This window comes from Sciurus vulgaris, assembly GCF_902686455.1.
Source record: "Sciurus vulgaris genome assembly, chromosome: 6".
NCBI classification, from domain to species: Eukaryota; Metazoa; Chordata; class Mammalia; order Rodentia; family Sciuridae; genus Sciurus; species Sciurus vulgaris.
Genome location: NC_136466.1, coordinates 113,491,088 through 113,511,544, shown reverse-complemented (window position 1 = coordinate 113,511,544; position 20,457 = coordinate 113,491,088). Strand labels below are relative to the sequence as shown.

Sequence of the window (20,457 nt, the reverse complement as noted above, 5' to 3'; positions counted from 1 at the left end):
TCTCTCTCTGCTTTCTGATGATCATGTGAACCACTTCTCTTCCACCATGATGTTCAGCTTCACCTGAAGCCCTGGGGAAGAGAGACAGCTGTCTGTGGACAGAAACCTCTGAAACCGTGAGTCCCCAAATAAACTTTCCTCCTCTAAAATTGTTCATGTGGAGTCTTTTAGTCACAGCAGTGTAAAACTGACAAAACACATGAGTTTCATATAATAAGCAAACTGGACACATTCAAATGCTCAGCAACAGGATAGTTAAGCAAGTTACCATAACCACGCGTTATATGGCCATGTACTTACAAAGGTCGGCTGACCGAATTGGCCTTCCAAAATGTTCACATAAAATAATGGTAAGACATTAATCAGGTGAAGATCAATGAAACCACATATGCATAATAATTACAACCATGACTATAAGTATATTAACTAGAATCAAAATAGAAATGTGAAAGTATTGTAAAGATCATTAGATTCTATTTGAGAGCAAATTCCATATATTAAAAAATTTAAATTATAAGTATTCACTTATTTTCTATTCAATTAGAGACCTAAGTTTTGAAATCAAGGTTAAGAATTGCACCCAGGGACCTCTTACTTTTTCTCTCACTATATTAAAGACCAGAAGGAGATTTCTAAGTTCTTAAAGTAAGAATGTCAGTTTGCATATATGTAGTTTGGGAATACTCACATCTGTAATTTATCAGACTAACTTCTTAGGATGAGTATAATGAAATAGTATCTTACTCTCTGAAGTGTTTTGCAGGAAGCTTGGGTCATAGAAAGTCTTTTTGCCTTATATGAAAATATTGTGATATTAGATTGAAAAGATGCAACTGCTTCTTGATATTTGGAAAACCAACCTACAAGTCTGTGCTATCTGTATTTGTCATGATCCAATTATTAGGTGATTAACAATTCAGATTGCCTTACTTAAATCCAACTCCACATAAACAAATTATTCAAACTGACAGCATATCAACAAGTCCTACACTGTGTTCAGGGGAGAGTCCCAGACCAAATCGGGTTATGTAATGCCTGTCTCCCAGCGGATTCAAAATCCTCATCCAAGAGTGTTCTAGGATGTAGGGATTCCGGAATTTGGGATACAAGATTGAAGGAATCAACCTCAAGGTTCTGAGCTGTATTGTGGGAAATCCTCAGTGACCCCCCCAGGATGGCAGAAGGATATTTTTGTATCCCACTTCAGTCCCAGAACTCCACTTATTGGCAAATTTCAGGAATGTGCTGTGAAATTTCTGCTCATTTCCTGTCCTGTGAAAATGCATCAGACTCAGCATGAAGGAGTCTTTCTTGGCTACTTGGTCCAGCTCCACTCTGATGTCAGATCTCCTCTTAGGAGAATGCAAAAGACTAGAGGAAATAAGATGCAGGCCTATAATGGCAATGAATTATTGAATCTTCTTTTCCAATTTGGCAATAATGGATCCAAATAAGATTTTGCTAGTGTTGGTGGACAGGATGTACCCTATGAGTCAATAACTTTTTAATTCCAATTAGGATTGATGTGACAGCTGAGAGGCTAAACAGAGCCAGAGGGCACATACACAACACAGATCAAAGCTCAGTGAAAGGTAGCAAAGTAGACACTGAAAACAGAGATCAAGTAGGGGACATTGCTGCTGTTCCTGAAAATTGCAATGAACACTTTTAGTTACAGGGCTTAAAATTTAGAGTACGGCCAGATGCCAAAGGATCAAAATACTGAGAAAAAAAAGTTTAAAGAGAAAAACCTGTGTCACTCTTTGTTATCATTTTGGACTTGTTAGTTTACCCTGCAACACCAGGCAGGGGTCATACGTACACTACCACTGGCTCGGTGCACACTGCACCAGTCACTGTGTTCTGCAAGCAGTCCAGTGGCAAACACAAATGGTACGCCTTTACTTCATGTGCAACCAGATAAACAATATGGATCCCATTTGTTTACAATAAAAATAAATTTAAAAAAAGAATGGAAATATCACAATGAAACCCATTAAAAAATATAGCATAAAATAAATAAATTTTTGCATGAAATTGAATTAGGCCATTCAAAACTTAACAAATAAAACTTCCCCTCAAAAAAAAAAAAAAAAAAAAAAAAAAAAGAATCAATGGACCTAAAAACTGGAGGATCTCAGAAACCTGAAGCTGATTATTTTCAGGAAATCAGATGCAGCTCTCTCTAGATAAAGCAGCGAGGAATCCCAACAGAGTATTTCTTCTTTGATTAAAGCCTAAAGGAATAAGGATGCCTGTGGAAGCGTGGAGAAAAAGATGTTAAAGTGTGGTGGTTCAGGACATATTTATCTACCCCACCCCTGAGGAAGCTATCCTTACTTTAAGGGCTCAACAAAGGAGGGGGACATGGAAGAAAGAGAGGAGGAGGAGGACGCGCGGATTCTGCCATGTTCCAAGGAATTCCAAGATCCAGGTAAAAACCATAGAAAGAGAGGTTGAAAGACATGCATAGAGTTTACCAGAGACATTTTTCTGCTTTATTTACTATTACATCTCTAGAGTCTAGATGGCTTGTCACACAGTAGATGACAACACATTTTTGTTGAATAAATATTCTAGCTCTCAGTGGAAGACACAAGAATGCCAAATAAGTCCGACATGATACAATTGGCAGTAAAGAATTAAATAGAATGAAAACCACTACTCTGTTTCTACCCAAAAATATATACTAAGTTTGTAAGAATCTACATGTAGTCTAGAATCATTTTGAAATATTTTTAAAACTTTCAAGAACTGAAAATGAAAAAAAAAAAAAAGTCAAGTGAAATTCCATTTATATGTTCATAGACTTAAATGCTTTGATATTTTTGGTCTAACTTTATTTTTGCCTAGTATACCAATCAATTCTAGTTAATTTTAGTTAATATTGTTGACATTTGAAAGGAAAACTAGTATGCACTGCTCATGGAATAGTTATCCAGGAAACCCAGGTGATGCTGCAAATTGCAACCCAGGATGTCAGCTTCCAATAGCAACCTCATCAAGATTAACAGGGGAGGGGAAGCAGGGACCGCTGGAATACCTTAGGATGTACAAGACCCTGGGTTTGATCCCCAACACAAAATAAAAACAAACCAACCCAGAATACTAATTGGTCAATTAGAATGAAAAACAGAATGACTAAGGAGACTGGTACCTTTGGCAAACACTTTTCCATATTTCTGATGGATAAATTCTAGAAAAAGAATTGAAATCCTCAAGTTGCTTTGGAGCATGAAGTTGGCATGAGAGGTCTTAGCCACAGGATTCATGTCTTCAGTGGACTACAGGCCAAGAATGCCTTTTGTAACTTTCCTTGCCATAGGAATAGATGTAGTCATGAATTCAGGGAGGACAAATCCTTAGAATGGGGCACCCCAACCCTGAGCAGAACTTGAGAGGGAATTGCCAACATCTGAATCTGTGGCTTTCTTTTGTTGCCTCTGCTACTGATGAGTTCAAAACAACACAGTCCTACGTTAGATATGTTCATATCAATGAGATCTCAAAGTGTTACATAGCTCAGAGATTGTCATTCATGTATTCAACAAATATTTTCGTGCTTGCTCTCTCCAGTTTTCTATACAACATTTACTTGTCATGCTACCACAACTTGTCTCTCTGACCTACCTAGGCTACTAAAACTCTGGTCCTGAAAATTATAAATGCATGTGAGAATGAGGAGTTACAGTTCATGTGTGCCTTCATAAGGATAAAAGAAACTGTACAGAATGCTAATCATTGTGTAGTTCAGGCTTAGTTACGAAGTATATTTCAGGGTACAAGATGTGGTTTTCCATCTATTTTGTATTATTCAACACCTCTGTTTCACTAGGTGGGTCTTAAGAGGAAATAAGCCACAAATGGTAATCAGCCCCTATGATGGAAAAGTGTGAGAGAAGAATTGCCAATATGGTGCTTGTTCTGTGAGCTGGAGCTAAAGTAGGGAAATAGTCACAGTCCTACCTGCTTCAGAATCCATCTACCCATCTCAACAACCCTTGAATAGGAATCAAGTCAGTCATGGCCCCACAAAGGGACTCACTCAGCAGCATCCACTGTAAGCCCAAGCCATGGGAGGGAAGAATGTCTGGTATCTGTGAGAACCCCCCACTCTGAGCAAGGGCTGGGAATCCTGAGGACCCATCGCCACATCACCCAATACATAGACTTTCAAAAGTTTTAGCCTTACTCACTGTGTTCATCTAAGAGCTGTTACACAGCAGCCCAAAAATTAATTGTCAGACTTAAGAGATTGGTTTCAGTCTTCGTTGCAAGACTCTGCAGTACTTGATAGTTATGTCTCCCTCCCTTCTTTCTGCAACTTTCGGACTACCCATTCCTGTTTGCTCCTCTCTCTCGGCTTCTCCTTCTTAGCCCCCTTCATGATGTGTCCTCTACCACAAACCCCACAAATGGCATGCAGCAGGAAACCAGCCTCTCCCTGGTTAAAGTCATTGGCATTGTTATCTTAAATGATAACCATTGGGCACTTCAACCTAAATGGGAAGCAATCCATTGATACTCCTTTTCAAGCCTCCTCAAGGACCTCAGAGTGAGAATGTTTAAAACTACACTTATCATCTTCTTCTCTCCTGCTTACAGCTGTACTCTGAATTACCTAATTTGATGAATTGCCTTTCTTTCATTAACTGATTCTCTCCATCTCCTTCAAAACTAATCAATGAACAAGTCCTTGCTGACTCTAGAACAGCTCCCAAATCCAATCCTTCTCTCCATTGCCTCAGTCAGAGTCCTATCCCTTAATGAATTACCCTTGCTTAAAGTCTCTTTATTTATATTTAGTTCTCCTTTGGCTACTAATACTTGCTTCCTTATTCTGGCAATCTGCAGACATTTGTGATCATTCCTTTGGACTACAAAAATTTCTTGGATAAGGTAAGCTTGTCTTTTTAAAAAACTTTTTGTCCTATTATTCCTTGTGGTAATGCTGTACTTTACATATCATAAGGACTTAATAAATAGATTTTGGCGATAGAGAATGGATTATTTAAAAGGGAAGGCATTTATTTCCCCAAAGAGCAGTTCATTAGGTAATTAAATATTTACTCTACCTTCTTCCATCCCAATGGGTGTTATAAATATACACAAAGACCACACACACCGGCACATGTAGACACAGTGTGTCCTTAGCTACATTTAAGTCAATCTTACAGCAAACACAAAGAGAAGATCAATCTCCCAAGTAATTAAAATATAAACTGGACCATATTTTTATTCCTGGTTGCCCTTGAAGAAAATGACACAATACTTATTAATAAATAAAAAAATTATTTTGAAAATCCATGTCCACAAAATGCCACCAAACATGGGTCATGCATCTTTCTTTTCTGCATTTTGATCCCATTGCTCTGACTTAGTGTGGTAATTATATTACAAAGCTATTATCCGATAAAATGAAAATGGCAAAACAATTTAAATGCTTGTCTAAAGAGACTCCGTTAGAATGCAATTATGAGTGAAATTACAATGCGAAATAATTGAAATGCAAGTCTGGAAGGCACAGTTATGAAACCATTAAAAGGCTTCTTTTGGGGACTCACAACTTTGAGTGAAACAATACACTCCTGGAGACACATTTTAAATTCAGTAAATCAGGCAGCCATTATAAACACATGAAAAATCTGAGCTCCTATTGTTCTGCAGCATTATCTACACTTCTGAGTGCCACCTGCGGGATGTGTCACATCATTAGGGGGTACTGGGCTTGGTGGATAAGCTGATAAGAGAATTCTATGTAATTCTGTGCTCCCATTCAGTTCCAAGAAGACAAAGGCATGAGGGTCAGCTGGGCCTAGACTTTTCTGTAATGTTTCCAACATAAACTAGCATCGTAACATGAAAATCTTTTTTATTCCAAATTTAAGCCAGCAATTAGTAAATATCTGTGTGGATATATTTCTAGGGATCTATCTTCTTGCAGCATTCTGCAGATATATTCCTTTAGCAAAATCTTAAAAAATTTTAGATGCCTAGGCATCTAAAAGATGATAGACTTGATCACCAAAAACAAATAAACAAACATAAACAAAATACAGTGCTGGATACACAACAGATCTGCTGAAATGATCAATTTGATGAATGGCCAAGTCTTTCCTCTGAAGCATGTAAGGTCTCCATTTGATGCTCCATCGTACCAATGCATCTATCAACAAATATGCAAACTACGCTCCGAACTACCACCCCTTGATCCTTTGTAGTCTGCTTTCTTGGATCCATTTCTTTTAGTTAAAAAGAAAGAAACAAATTGTAGGAGTGAATCTTAGAAAAGGAATAAGTATTAAAAGAATAAAATGGTGTAGATCCTTCTCTCCTTCACGATTCTGTCTCTTGTCAGGGAGAAAGGAAATGGCATTTAATTTTAATCACTCCAGAAAATTTCTCAGCATCAAGATTTTAACATTACTTAATAAAGTTAGTAGGTTTCCACACTTTTTGTTTTTTAACCTGTATTTTAAATTTCCTTGGAAACATATGCACTAAGTATTTTTACTTTTATTTGCAGACTCTGAAACATGTGATCATTTTATATGTACATAAACATGTTCTCCAAGGATGAATTTGCAAACGGAATTTGAAAATTCTCCTGCCTTTGTGTACTCTGTACTTGAAGTGGATTCAAACTATCGGGACACCCCACTGTGTGCATGTTTCTCAGTCTTCTTATTTCTTCTGGCACAAACTCAGAGAGTGTTAACTACATCTTTGTAAGAATCTTGGGTGTGTGGCAACTGTCATACAAAAATCAAATCTGCTGTCTAGCTACTTTATAGAGAGGTCATATTATTTTTCAACACATAGAATTTAAATATTAATATAACTTGAAAAACATTTTAAATCATGTGAGGCGATTAAGTTTTTCCAGCTTAGCCACAAAAGTACAAACCTTGAAACAGATTTTCTTTTTAAAGTGACCTAGAAAAAAATTCTGTAAATAAGTCTTGTTGAAAAAATAAGCAAGCATACACATAGATTATAGGAAAAATAAAGATTAGCAGGCTCCTAAAAATATTTAAAACACAGTATTATATATAAAACTTAAAATTATATTGGTTGGAGTTTTATAGAATTAATCTGTATTTATAAAGGTGTCAAATGAGTTTCATATAAAGATTTATACCAAGATGCCACAAAATGGCATTTCAGTCAATGACAGGCTGCATTTATGACTATGTTTCCATAAGATTATATCACCTAGCAATGTTGTAGCCATCTTTGTGGAAGAACACTCTACGATATTTGCACAAAGACAAAATCCCAAAATGACATACTTCTCATAATGTATCCCATCATTAAGCAGTGTGGCTTATTATAATAATAGAAGTTAAAATACATTGTTCTCCTTTACTTTGAAATGCTTGCAAATAAGTTGGATTGATGGGCAGATAGGAGATAAAGAAAACATAATAAATGTTAACTCTAGGTGGGGAGCTATACATAGGTATTCACTGTAAAATTGTTTTGGTTCTTTTGTATGTTTAAGATTCTTCATAATACAGAAATTTGTTGAAAAAATGCAGTTCTCTAGGTGAAAGTATTTATTCTAGATGGTGATACCTGTGCTCAACAAATAAACTAGTTTTAGAACTGGTCTCGGTGACACAATATACTCACCCAGCCATCCGGATCCTGAATTTGGTATGCATAAGTCTGTCTCGGCACTGGGTAACACAAAGCCCACGACAAACACCTCCACACCATCCGCCATGAGGGCCATGCCCAAGACAAAGAACAGAGCCCACTGGAAACGCCCATGACCACACTCTTGGATTATCAGCTCATACTGCTGGGCCAGCTCTTCCTCATCGGCTCTCCTCTCTGACTCCAGTTCCCGACGGTCCTTGTACTCATCCCCCTTGGGTTGTCCCACTGACACTATGCTGTCTTTCCCTTGGTTCATACTGGGGATGCCCTGATACTCCCCTTCGTAGATCTCATCCTCCTCATCGTGGCCCTCAGTAGCTTCGCTGGAGCCTTCGTCATCATTGGCCTCGCCATTGTAGGTTTCTCCAGGTGGGTAATAGTCATCATCGTCTTCTTCATCTTGGAACCGACTGTAGGACCTCTGGGTGTATTCATCCTGGGCCCGGTCCACTGCTTGGTTCACCTTCTTCACTGTTTGCTTCTTCACCTCTCTGGCAATGTCCTTGGCCCCCTTCATCAGTGAAGTCCTATCCTTGTAAGAGTCTTCCATCTTACCTCACTGATGGCCGATGAGAAGATGGGACTTTTTCACAGACTGTCAGTGGCTCAGCCCTGACAGCATCATCCAATTTGGGTTCAAAATAGAACTGCAAAAGAAGAGCCAGAGGAGATTTTTATTATTCCCTTTTGGGTTTTTTTTTTTTTTTTTTTTTTTTTTTTTTTGCCCCTTACCATCCATTTCCTGGTTTCTTTTCACTGCCCCACTCCCTAAGACATAGATAAGCTTTTCTTGGTTTGATCTCAGTGCCTACCTGTACATTCTGGTTCTCTGTGCAAGTGTGATCAGCACCTGGAACTACGGGCTTTTTAACTAGGATTTCTACTGTTGTTGTTATTATTGTTTTGTTTTAAGGAATTTTGTTCCAGGGCAATGTTACAAAGACATTCCCCTGAGAAATAAACTAAGCATCCTACACCATTAAAAGGGTACCCAACACATCTCCAAAATTCTATAAAGATATGCCTCCTTGAAAAAACAATATTGCTCACAAATACACAGACACATAGGCAGACTGCAAGGGCAAAACCAGAGTATTCAAAGAACCCTGTTAGAACTTCTTTCTTCACATTGAAAAAAAGAAAAACAAGTAACTTCTTATCCAAAGCTATCAAACTACAGTGTTAGTTGTCAAATTGCATTTCCCTCTACTTTCAATGTGTTTACTACCAACTAACAATAATAGAGACTCACATAGCACCCCAAACTGACAATGAGTATTTCCCCTGACACAGTACAGATACAACAAGTGTATCTATAGGAAACTGGTAGAGTTAACCAAATGACTACAGTTCACTTGACAGCCATGGTCATTTCCATGTTTTCTTTTTGTATACAGTGTAAAACACTTGGTAAGTAGCTATTACAAATATACATTTAACTGATCATGCAAATATCATACATGAACCCAGAAATAAGATAAAAAAGATGGTTCTAAAAATTTTGGATAATGAAAAAATCAACTCATAGGTTATAGTCTCACTAAAGCAAAGAAGATTTGTCAGTGTTTTATTTTTCATAAATAAGGGCAAGTATAAATACTTATTTTGAAATTCTGTTTAAAATCAGATATTTATATATGTTGCAAGTGGAGAAAGTTGGAGGAGTAGTAAGAGGATCTCTGTGTTATTTCTTTCCACTACATGTGAATCTACAATGATTTCAATGTACAAACCAGTTGGCACTGTCCTTGGAAAATGTGGTTATTTTAGCTAGTAGGTAAATTATTCGGATAATAGAGTTACATTCTATGGCTATTACCTCTCTCTAGTAAGTTGACAAATGCAAAAAATATGGCTCATTCCAGAAATCTACCACTGAATGGTAGAAATGGTAGAACGATATCTGCTTTGGAAGGTCATGACTGAATTAAAGCATGGAGAACTACTAGCCTAATGCCACAAAGCTTGTCAGAGGAGAAGCCGGGACTCAAGCTCTGACATGCCTTGACTCTTGCAGCTCAGCCTCATCTGCCTCACATGGTGCTTTCACTGGGGTCTTAACAAATGCTACAGCCTTCTTTCAAATAATTCTGTAACCACCCCCCTTCATGCTAACATTGTTTTACAACCTCTTCTCTATGTCATCTTATAGGCCCTGAAATAAAGAGAATTATTGTATCTTTCATCAGTGATGGGTTTTATGTAGATAGTAATTTCAAAATGTAGTCTTGTTTTTCAGATAAACTACTCCAAGATGGTGACTGTTAGTGGCCAAGGAAGCCAGAAAATTAGATAAAGTAATGAAAACTTTCATAACCTCCAAGGGATGCATGTTGTTCCTTCTCACTTACTCAAATAGTTTCTTCCTCCACGAAATAAAGGTAATAACTCTCTCACTGTGCTGGGAAGATTAAATGACTTGCTGTTTACTCTGTTTTTAGGAAAGAATTTGACATATATCAAGTTCCCCAGCAACAGACCCTACTAAAAAGAGCCAGGTGCAAATCATTTATGAAAGAGTAAGGGGGTGGGGAAGAAGGACAGGAGGAGGAAGATGGATAGAAACAGGACTGCAGTTTTAAGCAGTGTCCTGAGGAGCAGGCTTCAGCCTGGCCTGTAAAGGAATTCTTGAATGTAAGTGATGCTCACAGTTATCCTCCATCCAGGGCCAGGGTGCTGGGCTCTTATACCCCCATATTGGCCAAGTTGGCTATGGGCCACCCAAGGGCAAGTGTGGAATATAGGTTCTTGCAGCTCTGGACACCAAAAGACAAAAGCAGTTCCAGTTGCCCAAGGGCAGTCCTCGGAAGAAGAGCACAGTTGCTGACTAATGGAAGCAAACACACAGAGGCCATGCTAAGAGAACCCAGAGATAGTGAAAGGGATCCAAAAGCATCCAGGCAGATTAACAGCACCTCCTCCAATAAACATTTAATAAACTTTTGTTTAGAAGTCCTGCTCATGCTGAGCCACAGGACTCAAAACTGATTTAAAAAATACTTTTATAGAAGTGACTGTTTAAATTGAGCAACATTCACAGCAAATTGTAGCTGATATATTTAACAATATGCACACTGCGTATGACAATAATTTTGCATGAATACATAAAATATAAAAAAATAAGTACTACATGTAAAAAATAGTTATTCTAAAAATGGAGTTTGTTTTTTGTTTCTTCTTTAATGACTCATATCAAATAGGAACACTATTTTAGAACTATCCTACACAAGTTCCCACCACACACAACCCACTCGCACACACAGAGATGTTTCTGTTTACCCACATTGCCCACTCCTTCAATCTTTCCTTCTGCTTTATCCCTTATCATCATCATCATCAAAAGATCTTGGATAGCTCTTCTTCCCCAAAACATTTTAGCATCTCCTGGATGCTGGGAGAGTCCATTGTTCTCATATCTGTAATAATACAGCCACAAAGTCATTGTGCACTCCTAGCTTCCTGATAACTTATTACTAGCTCAGTCATGGGTACGCACTTCAGATGTATTGTCACCCAGTAATCCTCACAACTATCAAATGGGATGGATAATTTTAAAATTCCCATTTTATAGATGGGAAAACTGAAACCTGCTCAATAAGAATGCAAAGCTAGTCAATCCTAACCCAGAGCCTAACGGTTCCATCACTATATCTACTGTATCTACTACCTTTTTGTGGAAATGGGACCCTCTGATGGAAATAGAGCTCTCAAACAGCTGTGGTAGAAGGCAGCCCTCACGCCAGCAACAAAAGGATCCTCCAAAGTACTACTGATGCCTGATGTGCAGGATGGGGCGAGGGGCTCTTTATAGAACAACTCCTCTCCTGAGCTTGGATCTAATGGAGAAGGCAAGTGGATCGTATTGCTAGCTGATTAGATAACTGTGCCCACATTTTTTCCTGACACCTACCTTCCTTCCAACTAGGGAACTCTGGACTTGTGTAGAACTCTAGGAAGTGGAGTAGGATGGCAGGAGGTCATTCATGGAACTTTCCACACTGAGCACATTTTTGAGAGGAGGAAATAGCTATTGATTCATCAACTCAACTGTCTAAATCTTTGACATCAGACATTTATCATTTAAGGATGCCTCTTGGGGCTGGGGAGATAGCTCAGTTGGTAGAGTGCTTGCCTTGCAAGGACAAGGCCCTGGGTTCAATCCCCAGCACTGCAAAAAAAAAAAAAAAAAAAAAAAAAAAAAGGATGCCTCTTGTCCTCCAACACTCTAAATTACCCCTATGTACCAATTCCTGTTCTTCAAGATGCAGATCAAAGGCTACCTCTTTTATGAAATGATTTCCTCTCATTACTGCTTAACCAAATCCCATCTTCCCAGGTAATCATAGTTGGCATTTGATCGTGTATTCCATCATTATGGCTGTTGTTTGGTATTTGCACAATCACAGAGGGCTGGGGACTCGAACCTGGGTCTCCAGCATGAGAGTCAGGCACTCTACGTGAGGAGCTATACAATGGAATATTACTCAGCCATAAAGAATGATAAAATTATGGCATTTGCAGGCAAATGGATGAAATTGGAGAATATCATGCTAAGTGAGATAAGCCAATCTCAAAAAGCCAAAGGACGAATGATATCACTAATAAGTGGAGGATGACACATAATGGGGGGGAGGGAAGGGTTAGTGTTAGGGTTAGAGTTAGGGTTAGGGAGGGGGGCAAGTATGGAGGAAGGAACTACTGTATAGAGGGTAAAGAGGGGTGGGAGGGGTGGGGGGAAGGGAAAAAATAACAGAATGAATCAAACAACATTACTCTATGTAAATTTATGATTACACAAATGGTATGCCTTTACGCCATGTACAAACAGAGAAACAACATGTATCCCATTTGTTTACAATAAAAAAAAAAATTATGGCTGTTGATAACTGGGAAGGTCTTCCCCATTAGGGTGTAAGCTGTCTGAAAGCAGAGACTTAAGAAGTAAAACACTAAAACAATGTTATTAAATGAGGACACTAGAACCATACAGGGGCCAACTTTGGTCCCCCATTTCTTCATGAGGGAGTCTGCATCAGTATTTCCCCAAAGTGCTTTCTACAATACACCATAAGTTGATCCAAGAGGAAAAAGTTTCATGGTCAAATATATTTGGCAAGTCTTTCTTTTATACTTCACATGCCCTTCTCTTGGAAAGTCAAAATGCAAAGCCTGTTATAAAGAATCAATTCCCAAACTTTCCTAAAAACAGAATTCCCCACCCTTGACATTATGTCAATGAACAATTATCATTATATACTATGGAAAATTACACTATTAAGGTGAACACTAAAATCATTTGAAGTTTTAATATCTATTATAAAATATCACAAAACTCACTAATTAACATTAATTGAAGGAAGCAGGATAAAAAGCAAAAAGCTACATTAAAATGTATTTTTAAAATCAAATACAGTATTTCAAGTCTATCAACAATGGAAAGTTAAATTTTCAAAATGTAATTGCTTATAAGTTTTAAATAGACTTCCTACAAAAATAGGACTTAGCCTAGCTGAATATTTTAAAGTAAGAAATCACTCAACAAGCCTGGAAAATATGATTTGAAGCATATTAACATTATAAAATACAATTTTAACACAGGTAATGTACTCTATAAAGAATTTATTTTTTATTTTTAAATTTTATTTGTTCTAATTAGTTGTACATGACAGTAGAATACATTTATACATTATGATTGAGCATACATAAATAGAGTCTAGCCTTTCATTTTTCTGATTATACATATGGCAGGATCACATCAGTCATGCAGTCATACATCGACATGAGGTGATAATGTCTGTTTTATATTACTATCATTCCTCCCCCCATAACCCTTCCTTGGCCTTCACTCCCCTCTACCTAATATAATATTTCTTTTTTTTTAAAATGTAAACAAATGGGATACATTTTGATTCTCTGTACATGGAATAAAGGCATACCATTCGTGTAATCATAAATTTACACAGGGCAATGTTGTTTGATTCATTCTGTTATTCTTCCCCCTTCCCCCCCACCCCTCCCACCCCTCTTTTCCCCCTATACAGTCCTTCCTTCCTCCATTCTTACCACCCTCCTTAACCCTAACCCTAAACCTAACCCTAACCCTAATGCCAACCCCTCCCACCCCCCATTATATGTCCTCATCCACTTATCAGCGAGACCATTCGTCCTTTAGTTTTTTGAGATTGGCTTATCTCACTTAGCATGATATTCTCCAATTTCATCCATTTGCCTGCAAATGCCATAATTTTAACATTCTTCATGGCGGAGTAATATTCCATTGTGTATATATGCCACGGTTTCTTTATCCATTCAAAAATTGAAGGACATCTAGGTTGGTTCCACAATCTGGCTATGGTGAATTGAGCAGCAATGAACATTGATGTGGCTGTATCTCTGTAGTATGCTGATTTTAAGTCCTTTGAGTATAGGCCAAGGAGTGGGATAGCTGGGTCAAATGGTGGTTCCATTCCAAGCTTTCTGAGGAATCTCCATACTGCTTTCCAGAGTGGCTGCACTAATTTGCAACCCCGCCGGCAATGAATGAGTGTACCTTTTTCCCCACATCTTTGCCAACACCTATTGTTGCTTGTGTTCTTGATAATCGCCATTCTAATTGGGGTGAGATGAAATCTTAGGGTAGTTTTGATTTGCATTTCTCTTATTACTAGAGATGTTGAACATTTTTTCATATATCTGTTGATTGCTTGTACATCTTCTTCTGTGAAGTGTCTGCTCATTTCCTTAGCCCATTTGTTGATTGTATTATTTGTATTCTTGGTGTAGAGTTTTTTGAGTTCTTTATATATTCTGGAATTAGTGCTCTATCTGTAGTATGAGTTGCAAAGATTTTCTCTCACTTTGTAGGCTCTCTCTCACATTGCTAATAGTTTCCTTTGCTGAGAGAAAGCTTTTTAGTTTGAATCTATCCCAGTTGTTGATTCTTGCTTTTATTTCTTGTGCTATGGGAGTCCTGTTAAGGAAGTCTGATCCTAAGCCAACATGTTGAAGGTTTGGACCTACTTTTTCTTCTATAAGATGCAGGGTCTCTGGTCTGATTCTGAGGCCCTTGATCCATTTTGAGTTGAGTTTTGTGCAGGGTGAGAGATAGGGGTTTAATTTCATTCTGTTGCATATGGTTTTCCAGTTTTCCCAGCACCATTTGTTGAACAGGCTATCTTTTCTCCATTGCATATTTTTGGCACCTTTGTCTAAGTATGAGAAAATTGTATTTATTTGAGTTTGTGTCTGTGTCCTCTATTCTGTACCATTGATCTACCTGTCTATTTGGGTACTAATACCATGCTGTTTTTGTTACTATTGCTTTGTAGTAGAGCTGAAGATCTGGTATTGCGATACCCCCTGCTTCACTCTTTCTTCTGAGGATTGTTTTAGCTATTCTGGGTTTCTTATTCTTCCAGATGAATTTCATGATTGCTTGCTCTATTTCTGTGAGGTACATCATTGGGATTTTAATTGGAATTGCATTGAATCTGAATAGCACTTTGGGTAGTATGGCCATTTTGACAATATTAATTCTGCCTATCCAAGAACATGGGAGATCTTTCCATCTTCTAAGGTTTTCTTTAATTTCTTTCTTTAGTGTTCTGTAGTTCTCATTGTAGAGGTCTTTCACCTCTTTTGTGAGATTGATTCCCAAGTATTTTATTTTTTTCGATGCCATTGTGAATGGGGTAGTTTTCATAATTTCTCTTTCTGAAGATTCATCACTTATGTATAAAAATGCATTGGATTTATGAGCATTGATCTTGTAACCTGCTACTTTACTGAATTCACTTATGAGTACTGAGAGTTTTCTGGTGGAATTTCCGGGTTCCTCTAAGTATATAATCATATCATCCACAAATAGGAATAGTTTGAGTTCTTCTTTTCCTATTCGTATCCCTTTAATTTCTTTGGTTTGTCTAATTGCTCTGGCTAGAGTTTCAAGGACGATGTTGAATAGAAGTGGTGAAAGAGGGCATCCCTGCCTTGTTCCAGTTTTTAGGGGGAATGCTTTCAGTTTTTCATCATTTAGAATGATATTGGCCATGGGCTTAGCGTAGATGGCCTTTACAATGTTAAGGAATGTTCCCACTATTCCTATTTTTTCTAGTGTTTTGAGCATGAAGGGGTGCTGTATTTTATCAAATGCTTTTTCTGCATCTATTGAAATAATCATGTGATTCTTAACTCTAAGTCTGTTGATATGATGAATGACATTTATCGATTTCCGGATGTCAAACCAACCTTGCATCCCTGGGATAAAACCCACTTGATCGTGGTACACTATCTTTTTAATATACTTTTGGATGCGATTTGCTAAAATTTTGTTGAGAATTTTTGCGTCAATGTTCATTAAGGATATTGGTCTGAAATTTTCTTTCCTGATGTGTCTCTGTCTGGTTTAGGTATCAGGGTGATATTGGCTTCATAGAATGAGTTTGGGAGGGTTCCCTCCTCTTCTATTTCATGGAATACTTTGAGAAGTATTGGAATGAGCTCTTCTTTAAAGGTTTTGTAGAACTTGGCTGAGAACCCATCTGGTCCCGGACTTTTCTTTGTTGGTAGGCTTTTGATGACCTCTTCTATTTCATTGCTTTAAATTGATTTATATATGTTGTGTATGTCCTCCTTGTTCAGTTTAGGTAATTCATATGTCTCTAGAAACTTGTTGGTGTCTTTGAGGTTTTCTGTTTTGTTGGAGTATAGATTTTCAAAATAGCGTCTAATTATGTTTTGTATTTCAATCCTGTCTGTTGTGATATTTCCTTGTTCATTCTGAATTTTAGTAATTTGAGTTTTCTCCCTCTTTCTCTTTGTTAGTATGGCTAAGGGTTTATCAATTTTGTTTATTTTTCAAAGAACCAACTATTTATTTTGTTAATTTTTCCGATAGTTTCTTTTGTTTCAATTTCATTGATTTCGGCTCTGATTTTAACTACTTCCTGTCTTCTGCTACTTTTGGTGTTGGTCTGCTCTTCTTTTTCTAGGGCTTTGAGCTGTAGTGTTAAGTCATTTATTTGTTGATTTTTACTTCTTTTTTTGAATGCACCCCATGAAATAAATTTTCCTCTAAGTATTGCTTTCATAGTGTCCCAGAGATTTTGATATGATGTGTCTTTGTTCTCGTTTACTTCTAAAAATATTTTTATTTGCCTCCTGATGTCTTCTGTTATCCATTCATCATATAATAGCGTATTACATTTACATTAATAGTGTATTACAAATTACATTCAGGGGGAAACCAATAAGAATATCAGCAGATTTTTCAATCCAGACCCTAAAAGCTAGAAGGGCCTGGAACAACATTTACCAAGCCCTGAAAGAAAATGGATGCCAACCAAGAATCTTACACCCAGCAAAACTTACACTCAGATTTGACAACAAAATAAAATCCTTCCATGATGAACAAAAGCTAAAAGAATTTACAAAAAGAAAGCCAGCATTACAGAACATTCCCAGCAAAATATTCCATGAGAAAGAGATGAAAAACAACGATGCAAATCAGCAACGGGGAGAACTAGCCTAAAGGAATAGCCAAATAAAGGAGAAACCAAATCATGTCAAAAAACAAAAATAAGTCAAATGACTGGGAATACAAATCATATCACAATAATAACCCTGAATGTTAATGGCCTGAACTCATCAATCAAAAGACATAGACTGGCAGATTGGACTAAAAAAAAAATCCAACAATATTCTGCCTGCAAGAGACTCATCTCATAGAAAGAGATACCCATAGACTAAAGGTGAAAGGATGGGAAAAAACATACCATGCACACAGACACAGCAAAAAAGCTGGAGTATCCATCCTCATTTCAGATAATGTGGACTTCAAGCCAAAGGTAGCCAGAAGGGATAAAGAAGGACATTACATACTGCTTAAGGGAAGCATAAATCAGCAAGACATAACAATCATAAATATCTATGCCCCGAACATTGGCTCATCCATGTACGTCAAACAAATCCTTCTCAATTCCATAAATCAAATAGACCACAACACAATAATACTAGGCAATTTTAACACACCTCTCTCAACACTGGATAGATCTTCCAAGCAAAAATTGAATAATGAAACCATAGATCTCAATAACACAATCAACAATTTGGACTTAACGGACATATATAGAATATACCATCCAACAAAGAACGAATACACTTTCTTCTCAGCAGCACATGGATCCTTCTCTAAAATAGACCATATTTTATGCCACAAAGCTACTGTTAGAAAATATAAGAAGATAGAGATACTGCCTTGTATTCTATCAGATCATAATGGATTGAAATTAGAAATAAATGATAGAATAAAAAATAGAAACTTCTCCAATACTTGGAGATTAAATAATATAATATTTCTTAAGCCAAGTAAATATGACCTCAGCAGTGGTCAAATCTCTACATATCCCAGATTAGTGAAACCTAAAGTTCTCACTCAAATAACAAACCTGTTTACATAAATGAACTTTTCTGAAGGCCCCAGACTTCCTAATGGAAGGAATATTCTCAACAGAGTCAAAGTGGGCAGCATCTGCCTTTGGCAAGTATCTGGATTTCATTTAGTACAGTGATGTTCTTTCTGCTTACAAAACTAAGATGTGTTTATTTAAGAAAAAAATGGATCACTTACATCAATTGGGATGGTTACTAGCAAAAAAAGGTAATAGTTGCAACAAGTGTTGGCAAGAATGTGGAGAAATTGGAACCCTCGTATACTGTAGGTGAGAATACAAAATGGTGTGTCAGTCTGGGTAACGGTATAGTGGTTCCCCAAAAAGAAAATACAAGTACCATATAATAGAGCAATACCAATTTTTGATATACACAGCAAAGAAAGGAAAGCAGGATCTAGAAGAGATATTTGAGCATCTTTGTCGACAGAGGCATTATTTACAATAGCTAGAACATAGAAGCAATTCAAATGTCCACAAACTGGTGAATAATGGATAAGCAAAATGTGACAATACACATACAATCAGTCTTAAAGAGGAAAAAATATAAATGTACCACAGGGAATTTCAACTTTATATATATGTATAAAGGCCCAATCAAAAATACATAAACCAATGTGTGAAAGGAAGATTGGTAAAGAAAGGAGAATGGGGAGAGTGAAAGGGGGGCACAAACTGAAATCAAATTCAATAAATGTACGAGTTTGTTGAGATGAACCCAACTACTATGCATAACTAGAGGAATTCTGACACATTGTACAATGTGGATGAACTTTAAGGACATTATACTAAATGAATAAACCAGTCACAGAAAGACAGATACTATGTAATTTTGTTTATATGAGATCCTTAGAGTAGTTAAAATCATAGAGACAGAAAGTAGAATAGTAATTGCCAGAGGTTGGGAGGAGGGGTTCGGGAGTTATTGTTTAGTGGGTACAGGGTTTCAATTTTATAAGATGTAAGAGTTATAGAGTTGATGGTGATGATGGTTGCATAATATTGTGAATGCATTTAACACCACTGAGTGTACACTTGAAATGTTAAGCAGTAAATTTTATATTATGTATATTTTATCACAATAAAATTTGGGAGGAAAAAAGAAATAATTAGAAAATTCAGAGAGTCACAACAAATAAAAGAAAAATCACGTGTATTTCTACTACCCACAGATGCCTACTTTTTTCTTTTTCTTTTTCTTTTGGCAGTACTGGGGCACTCTACTACTGAGCTATACGCGCAGCCCTTTTTTATCTTTTTAGTTTGAGACAGGGCTTGCTAAGTTGCAGACACTAATCCAGAACTTGTGATCCTCCTGCCTCAGCTTCCCAAGTAGCTGGGATTGCAAGTGTGCACCATCGTGCTTGGTTTAAGGAGATCTCTGTTCTTAACAATTAGCAATTATACTTCCACTATGTAGGCTACACATGAACATATGATTTGGACCATGTGGACATATGATTAATTTACATCATAGCGTATATTTGCATTTGAAGTTTTTCTCAGATTACAATCTCTGACTCTTTGAGTGTGAATTTTCCCATTTGCTGTGATAGTGACTACCTCAGGGACAATACAGGACTTCACCCCAAATTTAGTAATTCTTGATTATAAACATACCTTCTAGGGCAGTGTTTTTTTTTTTTAATGTTTTTAGTTATAGATGGATACGATACCTTTATTTCTTTTATTTTTATGTGATGCTGAGGATCAAACCCAGTGCCTCACACTCTGGGCAAGTGCTCTGCCACTGAGCTACAAACCCAGCCCTAGGGCAGTGGTTTTGGAAGTGTGGTCTGTGATCCCCAGAAAATCCCCAAGACCATTCAAGTAATCTGTGAGGTCAAACAATTTGCATAAAAACAGAAAGATGCTATTTTGCTCTCACCTTTTCCTAAGTTTACAGTGGCATTTTTCAGAAGCTTCATGAGGCATAGTGACATCATTGGTCTGATGGTTAATGGGACATGTAGATGCTTGTGTTTCAGAAAACTTCTTGGGTTTAGTTTCTAATAAGGTAAACTCAACAAAACCCACAAAAGTGGAAGTTCTTTGATCATTATTAATTTTTAAGAGTAAGAGTAAGTCCCGAGACCAAACCAAAAAATTCAGGACCGCTTTTTAATAGGAATTCTTTCCCACTTGGATCCTGCATTGTGGAGACCTTTCTAAAGCTTTTTGTTTTGTATCATTTTGTTTTTCCTACAAGGCTTGGAGTTTGCCTCTGCTACAGCTCCATAGGAATCAGCCAACAGTTGAGTTAGTGTGTCTATCACTGTCTGTCAGAATTCTTGGATTTCTTTGAGATTGGCTTATCTCACTTAACATGATATTCTCCAATTTT

At 37.2% G+C, this 20,457-nt stretch overlaps 1 protein-coding gene and 1 long non-coding RNA gene across 3 annotated transcripts in view; one reads left to right on the top strand and one right to left on the bottom strand.

Moving 5' to 3' along the window:
- Positions 1-20,457, top strand: part of LOC306664408 — a 1,052,029-nt gene that overhangs the window by 791,631 nt on the left and 239,941 nt on the right. The gene's annotated exons all lie outside the window — the stretch shown is intronic.
- The window catches only part of SV2C (synaptic vesicle glycoprotein 2C), a 255,087-nt gene that overhangs the window by 187,485 nt on the left and 47,145 nt on the right, over positions 1-20,457 (bottom strand). For both annotated transcript variants that reach the window (XM_079145201.1, XM_079145200.1), the window contains exon 2: positions 7,636-8,312. In XM_079145201.1, the coding sequence (XP_079001327.1) occupies positions 7,636-8,215 (580 nt within the window). In that variant the 5' untranslated portion in view covers positions 8,216-8,312. The remainder of the gene's footprint in view (positions 1-7,635; positions 8,313-20,457) is intronic.